The sequence below is a fragment of the Carassius gibelio genome, chromosome B10 (genome assembly GCF_023724105.1).
Source record: "Carassius gibelio isolate Cgi1373 ecotype wild population from Czech Republic chromosome B10, carGib1.2-hapl.c, whole genome shotgun sequence".
Lineage (NCBI taxonomy): Eukaryota > Metazoa > Chordata > Actinopteri > Cypriniformes > Cyprinidae > Carassius > Carassius gibelio.
In genome coordinates this window covers 9,022,853-9,033,139 of record NC_068405.1, presented here as the reverse complement: position 1 = coordinate 9,033,139, position 10,287 = coordinate 9,022,853, and the positions used below count along the sequence as shown (strand labels likewise).

General features: G+C 34.1%; 1 protein-coding gene across 2 annotated transcripts; it reads left to right on the top strand.

Annotated features, from left to right (window-relative positions):
- The first annotated feature begins 4,835 nt into the window (after positions 1-4,835).
- LOC127966658 (membrane-spanning 4-domains subfamily A member 12-like) lies at positions 4,836-9,290 on the top strand. 2 transcript variants are annotated; one of them, XM_052567810.1, is made up of 6 exons: positions 4,836-5,015; positions 5,256-5,375; positions 5,454-5,510; positions 6,768-6,896; positions 7,126-7,263; positions 7,629-9,290. In XM_052567810.1, the coding sequence occupies exons 1-6, from the start codon at positions 4,848-4,850 to the stop codon at positions 7,635-7,637; spliced, it is 621 nt and encodes a 206-aa protein (XP_052423770.1). In that variant the 5' UTR covers positions 4,836-4,847; the 3' UTR covers positions 7,638-9,290. The 2 variants fall into 2 exon arrangements, with proteins under 2 accessions (XP_052423770.1, XP_052423769.1); XM_052567809.1 differs by lacking the exon at positions 7,629-9,290 and having other exon boundaries at positions 7,126-7,588.
- The last annotated feature ends 997 nt before the right edge of the window (positions 9,291-10,287 follow it).

Genomic DNA, 10,287 nt, shown 5'->3' with positions numbered 1-10,287 from the left:
AGTAAAAGACTGTAAAATATTAACTTAAAAAAAACTATTTAGTTAACAGTAAGTTTCCTTATTCTACATGCTGAAAAAAAACCTATTAATAATAATAATAATAATAATAATAATAATAATAATAGTAATAATAAAATATTATAGTATAATAATACTAAAACTATTACAGGACATGTTATGTTTCAGTTTACAGTTTTTTAAGTTAAAAAGACAAAATCATCTCCCAGTTTAAAGTGAAAATGATTGTGTATTTTTATTTGTGCACCTTATATTTTAGTATTACCCTTGTGATGCGCTTTGATTCATCAATGGACTTTCTCATTGCCACTTGATACAAATTTTAGTATTAACATTATATCTGTATGTTAATGGAAGATACATTTATAGAACATACAGTTTTATTATTACTATACATTTAAGTTAAATGCATTAAAAAAACGATAAAAGTGTGTGTGTCTAATTTCTAAGAGATACTTTTATACTCTTGAAAAATAATTTCTCCTGCATGCAAAGTACTTTGCTCACATTTTTTTTTTTTTTTATTGAACTTGACATGCATATTACAGAAATCGAAAACTTCCAAGAATGGAAAGCAGCGAGGTCATCTCAGTTGACAAATCTCCAGTTGTTATCCAGTTAAATCAGAGGGTGACACACGGCAGGGCTATTTGTGATGAGGAACAGACGGCTGGTGGAGAAATTCATTATACCACTCAACCAAAGGCACTGGGGGTAATGCACTGAATGATGAATTATAATTATATGATGTATGGTTTGGAGCATTACCTGTTAATTTAAATCACTGTGTCCAAACCTGCCATGATGAATAAAGCATCTGAGCTTCATCTTCCCTCCAGACAGTGCAGATAATGGCAGGACTGATGGTCTTCTCTCTTGGTATTCTACTCAGCACCATTACCCCTGGTTATGTTTTTTTTTAATATAGTGGCATAACCTACTGGGGATCCATTGTTGTAAGTTTAAATTAATGGTTTTGCTTTTTTGCTTCTCATTTCCAGAATCTTTGAAATGTCCTGTGTTTATTTTCAGAGCATCATTGCTGGATCTCTGTCTGCTCTGGCACAGAATAAACCTCATCCGTGTCTGGTATGTACAAATCAACCACCAGTTCAGCCCATTATAACTCTTTAATTGTAACACTGTTTTTAATGTATTTCCACAATGTTATCAGTTGTAAACTTAGGTTGTTACAAATGTAGCAGAAGTTCAGATTTCATCTGATAACAAGATTGATTGTCTGGAATCTTGTAGCCTGGAAGCTAGTGGTTTTATTTTATTTTATTTTATTAAAGTAGGTCTCCTCCACTTAAAAGTATTCATGAGTATAATGCATTTTCACTGATCTGTTCACTGAGTATAAAATACTATCAGTGGTCTGAAACAAGTATAAAACAATTGTTTTATTGCAGGTGATAGTCTGTCTTGGAATGAATATTTTCAGCACTCTATTTGCAATGATAGCCATTATTCTGATGAGCATGCACTTAGCATTAATGCCAAGAGATCTTGTAAGTTGACATCCTCAGGAATGCACAATGTATGCAATATTTTCCATTCATGTTTAATATGGATTAATTTGCCTTTAGCTTGTAATTACGGTGGCAATTGCAATTGCTTGTGTGTGTGTGTATATATTCTGATTGTTAAGATGCTATAACTCACTTAATATACCTGCTTCAATAAAATCTTTGTTCAATTTTTGTAGCATTACAGTTTTTGGATCGTTGTAATATTGGCATTTACCTATCCTTCAGTTCATCATCTCCATCTGTATCTCAGTATTTCCCTGCAAAACCACCAGCAACAGAGACTCTACAGTGACAAATGTGGCACTAAACCAGGTAAATGATTTACAGAAGATGCTATTACTCCCATCACAAGTGTGGCAGTCAGTTATCTGTGTTAAAGTCAATTGAGAGGAAGATTCAAGAACAAGCCACCACCAAAGAAAGCTATTAGAATGAAAAGGAATGCAATAAAGCCATGTTTCATGGTAAACTACCTTTTGAGCACATTATACAGTATGAAATGGGTATAAGAATATATCACAGCATGTTTTATTGCTTTCCTCTTTATAATTCAACAAAGACAGTACAGCCTGAAAAAAAGGGTCTGTATGGTGTGCGATTCTTATTAGCAGAATTAAAACTGAATATCTTCTGTACTAACATACAGTTTCTTGTCTGTTGCTTCCCAGGAAAACCGAGTCACAGTGAAATGATCAAAGACTGCAGGAAATTGATATCTCACATTGCTGCTTTATAATCTGTTCTAGTGATAGTTTTGTGTTCATGCATATTTTGTTATATATATTTAAATTATACTAATGCATCATTCCCAGCATGTTGACACACATTTTCTTTATGTTTGACATTTATAAAAAAAGACTGTATTTGTTAACCAAGTATCTGAATGAGTATATTCTGAAAGTATTTTAAGACCAGTGTTGGGGGTAACAAGTAGTGAGTTATGTAATCGGATTACTTTTTCAACACTCAATGTTTGGACCCTCTTTGTTTTGGTAAATGGTTTTCATGGTTGTTCATCTGATTTAATCATGTTAAGGTGTATTATCTCCCCTACTTAAGTTCAGTTCTGTCAGTGTTTGATTGTTGGGTCTTGTCTCTAATTGTGGTAAATGTACTGTTGGACTTACCTGGTTTACCTTCATCTTATTCCTGCATTGTATCTCTCGTCTCACAGCACATGACATAACTTGTAAAGTAACAAATTACTTTTTAATTTACAGGAAAAATGTCTGAGTTAGATGCAAGTGAGATGCAAACTCAGAATATGATGCAAACCTGCAATAATTAAATGTTAAATAAAATAAATATTCTTCATTTATTTAATCCCATTTTAATAATCAATGTCTTCGCTGCTGACCAGCGATGATCCAATTCAACCATAATAATAAAACAATATGTTGCTGAAGAGTTTTGAACTTTCTTCTCCTGCATCTTTTGCAGTTTAGAATGGCAGTCTCTACTGTAAAGATATGATTTTACATTTCCTGTACTACTTTTTAAAAGTAACTTTCCCCAACAGTGGTTAAGACGGTTTTGTCTTAACGTTTGTTAATATAGCGGATGCAGATGCTACCTTTTTAGTTTTTATTTGAATTTCAGGAGGAAGAGTGTTACATAGTCATTTAAAATCTAAAGTAAGTTCATATGACACAAGCTCCTCCTCAGCGGTTCTTCACAGCGCACCCAAAGATACCTGATCATAAGAGCGATCAGACATCCACATCAACACAACTCATTTCACATCAGGTAAAATAGTTCATGCATGATTAGTATGATTATATGATTAGTATAATTATAAAGCCTATATTTATGTACATTTTGACATGAGATCAAAATTCAACCTTCATCTTTTGACTGTTCTGATCTTTCACACCATTGATTGTTTTAGTGTAAGTTTTTGTTAATTTACTGTTCTACTTTGTTATATGTCAAAACTACTCTATACATTTTTAAGTGTTCCAGACAATTAAATGATTATGATATGAGCGAGAGTGACAACATTTTTAGCTGTTCTCTTTTTTACTTATTACATTGCAAGCTAATGTTAGTCAGCGAGCGTGATTTCACCAAGTACAACATGTTCCTGGATCAACAAGATCCTTGTTGACCAGAATCAGAATCAGAGTTCGCTTTATTCACTACGTGTGCGCAAAAACACAAAGAATTTGTTTTTTTTAAGGTGCTCCTGGTACATACATATATGCATACATATACACATGACATGAGAACAAAAAAAAAAAAACAATAACATTTAAATAGTAAGACTTAGCAATAAATAATGTGTATGAATTTGGAACAGTAGATTGATTTATATACAGATTTGTGAATTTTTACTCTATATAGACCTGTATAAATAATATGCATATGTATTTGCATAATACTTGAGAAAGGCAATAATTTAAGATGTAGAATGATTTACGGAAATTAATTACAGTACACTGGTAATGATTCATATGTTAACCGTGTAAGCTGGAGATGGCATGGGGGAAAAAACTGTTTTTGTGTCTAGATGTTCTGGATCCTGGAACAACATTTTAATCAACCAATCAGAAATGAGATCAGTTACAATCAGGGTCAGGTGCTTCTACACCCTTGTTAATCAGTTATCCCACTGTTTTTAGGAATAAATTATGGGTGAGGTTAGGTTTTAGGGGTAGGGATTGGGTTAAGTCTGTAGTTTTGGACAATAATATTAATCCAGGATCAGCAGATGTTGATTCAGTAACATGTCTTACTTGGCAAAATCCTGGCAACCGATGTAAGTCTTTGCAGTGTGCCAGTTTGAAAGTCACTCTAGACAAAAGTATCATGTTTTAAATATTAATGCAGATGTGCTGTGCTTGAAAAGTAGAGAAAATGAACTGTAAATGAACTGTAAACTTCAGAATCTGAATGCTTAAAGGGTAAATTAATCCCAAAATGTTATTAATTATACCCCCTCATGTCGTTTCAAACCCGTAATACCTTACATTCATGTTTGCAACACAAATAAAGATATTTTTTGCTGAAATCTGAGCGCTTTGCCTCTATAGACAGCAGCACAACTGACACGTTCAAGACCCAGAAAGGTAGTAAGGACATCTTTAAATTAAACAGTTTTTCAACACAAAAGAAGATATCATCATTTAAATCAGTTTCTTACTTGTGTTGAAGACAAAAGGTATAGTATTTTTATTAAAAGTAAAGTATAGCTTTGTTTCAGCAGAAGAAAGACACTGATGTAAATTATGTAAATTATGACATAATTCAAATTTTTGTGTGAACTATTCCATTAATTCCAGGTGAAAACTGCCTAGAATGGAGAGCAGCGAGGTCATATCAACTGACAAAGCTACAGTTATCATCCAAGTCAATCCACAGGTGACACAACATGGTGTTATTTCTGAGGATGGACAGCAGACCGGAGGAGCATATCACAATACAGCTCTCTCAGCATTTATCAGAGCACAACCAAAGGCACTGGGGGTAATGTATTTCATAATGAATTATTATTATGTGAGGTTTTGGGAATCACATTTTGCTCTGTGATAAAATAAAGAAAAAATATTGTCCTAAGTCTTGAAGTGAATAGATGTGTGCCTTTCTGATTGCTTTAAGACTGTAGTGCACAAAACAAACTGTACATTACCTTTGTTTGTGTGTCCAAACATGAATGATATCATTATAAATACATAAATGCATCTGACCCATATCTGCTCTGTCTAGACCGTCCAGATAATGACTGGAGTGATGATTTTCCTATTTGGTATTGTACGCAACATTGACTATGATTACCGTCACCCTATTTCTGTTTTTTATGGCATAACCTACTGGGGATCCCTTATTGTAAGTTTCTTTTATTGGCTTTACTAACTTCTGATTTTAATTTCTAGTGAAGCTGAACATGTCCTGTGTTTCTTTCAGTACATCAGTGCTGGCTCGCTGTCTGTTTCTGCGCAGAATAAACTTCATCTGTGTGTGGTGCGTACATACAATGTGATCAACTCTACTTTTCTCATATTATGATGCATTCATACAATATTGTACATACTACTTTTTAAATGTTGTGCACTTTATTCCACTAAAAGAGTAAATCAATTATTTTATCTGTTAATTCAGTAAAGCCTGCATGCAGTAGTGTATAATGTGACTACAGCAATATACTTTTATTTACATGATTTCTAATGAAAACTAAAATAATAATTTTGAAAAAAATAAGGAAATCACTATATATATATATATATTTTTTTTAATCAAATTCATTACAATGTTCCTGTGGCTCTGTGATAGAGCATTGCATTAGCAGAAAAAAAAGGTTGTGGGTTGAATCCCCAGGGAACACTCATACTGAAAAAAAAAAAAAAAAATGTATAGCCTAAATGCATTAGTTCCTTTGGATAAAAGTGTCTGCTAAATGCATTAATGTAAATCACACCATTATACTGGGATTAATCACACACTTCATGAAATTAAACATAGACTATTTATCTTATTTGAAATGTTTTTATTATCATTTGCTATATCCAGCACAGTAAACCACAACATTGAAGGGTGATTTTCAAAAATCGATATTTTCTGCAAGCTTTTTTTTCCCAAGATAAATATAGATTTCTTTCCAAAAGAAAACTCCAAAAGAAAACTCCAAAAGGCTCCAAAAGAACCAAATGATATAAGGAGCCCATATAAGCACTTATGAAAAAAAAAAATAATAATAATTGTATAGTGTATGTACAGTGCAACAGCAAATAGTTTTTTTTACATTCTAAGTCAAGTTGTGACCGAACAGGACCACATGGAGATGCAAAAAAACAAACAAACAAACAAAAAAAACTAAACCAACCAATGGCTGACTGCATAACATTAATAATGAACTGAAAACGCAACATGAGTCTCTGTTCTCTCTGCAATCTCTGATGTAATCAGCCTGGTTTCCTTTATATTAGTGCTGTTTTGGACAGATTGTTTGAATGCATTCACTTACTGGATCATTAAACTGAAAACTTTTCTCAGAGTTTAGCTGCTTATATATATATATATATATATATATATATATATATATATATATATATATATATATATATATATATATATATATATATATATATATATATATATATATATACACACACACATAATTTTAATTATACTACAAATATTTTACAGTGTGAGTTCAGGCTGTTTTACAAGTGTACACTATTACCACTGTCACTCTTCATGTGTCAGCTTTTCTTCCTGCAGGTGAAAGGCTCTCTTATAATGAATGTGATCAGTGCCATAACTGCAGCGATCGCCATTGTTCAGATGAGCATAGAGATTCACTACTTGTTAATGTATCGATGCAGATATGATTACAGCTGCACATTGAAGGTACAGTGTGCAAGACAATATTAATGTTATATGTTTAAACTTATTTATTTATTTTTATTGATGTTTTATTTAGAGAAATAGTTTGTGCCATCATTTACTACTTTTCATTAATTAATTCAAATGTCTGAAAGGGATACATATAATCTAATAACTTTTATAAACTCATTTAATATAGCTGATATTATTTGAGGAACTACTTTTTTATATTAGCATGTTGAATATTTTTTAGAGAACTGATCTGGGGATCATTGGAATATTGCTGGTGTTCTCCATCCTTCAGTTCATCATCTCCATCTTTATCTCAGGATTTGCCTGCAAAGCCACCAGCAACACAGACTCTACAGTGATAAATGTGGCACTTAACAAGGTCAGTATTTCCTCCAGTAAAAAGTATGTACTTTAATTTTACATCAAACAAGTCACAATCACAAATGTAAAGCTATCAAATATTTAAAATGACCATACTATGCCATCTGAACACCTCAGTGGTCTAAAACTAGGACAAAACACTACAATACAAACTGTTTAATTGAAAATACATTTTTTGTCTTGCATTGTTGAAATGTAGTTATATTGCTGTAAAACATAAAAACAACAACAGCACGTTTGTGTGTAGTTTTCCTTGGATAATTCCTCACATACTGTATAATCTACAGTGTGGATGTTAGGAAAATTAAAATGTATAAGTCTGATTCTCTTCTGTACTAACATATCTTGTCTGTTTCTTCCCAGGGAAACTGAGTCACAGTGAGGAGATCCTGTTTAAAGGCTGCAAGGAATGAATAACTCACAAGTAGTTTCAGTCTTTGGTTCTTTTAATTGTGATGATTTTGGCTCATATTTAACAAAAACTAAACAAAAATGAAAAAATAAATATCAACAAATTAGAATATGGTGACATGTCAATCAGATAATCAACTCAAAACCTGAGTCTTCAAAATGGTCTCTCAGTTTGGTTTATAGCAAGGATACACAATCATGGAGAAGACTGATGATCTGACAGTTGTCCAGAAGACAATCATTGACACCCTTCACAAGTAGTGTAGCCACAAACATTCATTGCCAAAGAAGCTGGCTGTTCACAGAGTGCTGTATCTAAGCATGTTAACAGAAGGTTGACAGGAAGGAAAAAGTGTGGAAGAAAAAGTTGCACAACCAACTGAGAGAACCGCAGCCTTATGAGGATTGTCAAGCAAAATCAATTCAAGAATTTGAGTGAACTTAACAAGGAATGGACTGAGGTTGGGGTCAAGAAATACAGACGTGTCAAGGAATTTGGCTACAGTTGTTGTATTTCTCTTGTTAAAGGGGGGGTGAAATGCTATTTCATGCATACTGAGTTTTTTAAACTGTTAAAGAGTTGGATTCCCATGCTAAACATGGACAAAGTTTCAAAAATTAAGTTGTACGTTTGAAGGAGTATTTTTGTTCCCAAAATACTCCTTCCGGTTTGTCACAAGTTTTGGAAAGTTTTTTTCGAGTATGGCTCTGTGTGACGTTAGATGTAGTGGAATTTCCTTATATGGGTCCTGAGGGCACTTCTGCCGGAAGAGCGCGCTCCCGTATAGTGAGGCTGAGCAGCACAGACATTTCACTGATCAGAGCGATTCCCTGATCAGAGAGCGAGAGCGTCGCGAAAAGTCACAAAAGAAGTGTGTTTTTGGTTGCCAGGGCAAGACAACCCTGCACAGATTACCAAAAAAAAACAGCATTAAGGGACCAGTGGATGGAGTTTATTTTTACAGAGCACCAACGGAGTTGTGCAAGTGTTTTTGTTTGTTCCCTGCATTTCGAAGATGCTTGTTCACAAGGCCCAGTTTGACGACGGGTTTGCGTATCGTTTATTTCTTAAGGATGATGCAATCCCAAGGAAAAAGGGTCACGATCGTGTGTTGGAACCACTGATCTATATATATAACTATTCTATTATATAGATATCTGTATTATAGATCAGTGGTTGGAACAGCAGGCGGTGAGTAAAACTGCTTCAAATATCTCTGCCTCCTTGTTAGTGCGTCCCCTCCCATGCCGGAGACCCGGGTTCGAGCCCCACTCGGAGCGAGTCGTTGCTGCTGCTGCTTTCGTTCAGTTTCAGCCTCTGGATCTGATTCTGGATCATAAATAAACGGCTGAATCTGACTGTAAGCCATGGTTTGTTTTGGATGATGGGTTTTCCCTCACGGTAATGTCACAGCTTCCACATGCTCTCAACGCAAAAGCCTATTCGTGCTCGTGATTCTTTAGCTCCGCCCACACGTCACGCCTCCAGCCGGTCGTGTTTTTCCGGGAAAAATTGGTACAGACTATCTTTCTCTTATGAATATAATAAAACTAAAGACTTTTTGGATTTATGAAGGATGCAATACTACTCTATATGTACTCAAGATTAACAGGATATTGATTGAAAATGAGCATTTCACCCCCCCTTTAAGCCACTTCTGAACCACAGACAACTTCAGAGATGTCTTACATTGGCTAAGGAGAAGAAGAACTGGACTTTTTCACAGTGGTCCAAAAGTCCTCTTTTCAGATGAAAGCGTTCAATGTCATCTGCTGGTGTTGGTCCAATGTGTTTTTTGAAAACCAAAGTCACTGCACCCGTTTACCAAAAGCTTTTTAATCTACTTCATGCTTCCTTTTGCTGACCAACTTTTAGAAGATGCTAATTTCATTTTCTAGCAGGATTTGGCACCTGCCCACACTGCCAAAATCTGGTTAAATGACCATGGTGTTAGTGTCTTTGTCTGGCCAGCAAGATTCCCAGACCTGATCCCCAGAGAGAATCTATGGGGTATTTTCAAGAGGAAAATGAGAAACAAGAGACCAAACAATGCAGATGAGTTGAAGGCCACTATTAAAGAAACCTGGGCTTCCAGACCACCTCAGCAGTGCCAAAAACTGATCACCTCCATGCTACACTCAATTGAGGCAGTAATTAAAGCAAATGGAGCCCCAACCAAGGAATGAGTACATGTACAGTAAATTAACATACTTTCCAGAAGGCCAACAATTCACTAAAACAGTTTTTATTGATCTTATGAAGTATTCAAATTTGTTGAGATGGGTGGGTTTTTGTTAAATGTGAGACAAAATCATGACAATTAAAATGAAAAATGAATTTATTTAATACACAATTTTCACAATTTGATTTTTTTTATTTGAATTACTGAAATTAACTTTTTCCACGAAATTCGAATATATTGAGATGCACCTGAACGGTTGAAACAAATCTGTGTTTAACAGAGCATAAAACCATCATTAAATAAACATAAATGTCTAATACGGTAATTCAGTGCATCTAGGACATTATTGGAGATCATTGTCAAACTGTCAACAACACTAGTCTAATGTAATATAATAATGTTTATTAATATTATAAGTGAACAAGTAC

What these genes read in the sequence shown, in the direction of transcription:
- LOC127966658 (XM_052567809.1), top strand. Translation starts at nt 4,848, where the DNA reads ATGGAGAGCAGCGAGGTCATATCAACTGACAAAGCTACAGTTATCATC. An exon ending in CCTACTGGGGATCCCTTATT is followed by an intron (nt 5,376 to 5,453) that starts GTAAGTTTCTTT and finishes TGTTTCTTTCAG; the next exon opens with TACATCAGTGCTGGCTCGCT. An exon ending in ATAAACTTCATCTGTGTGTG is followed by an intron (nt 5,511 to 6,767) that starts GTGCGTACATAC and finishes TTCTTCCTGCAG; the next exon opens with GTGAAAGGCTCTCTTATAAT.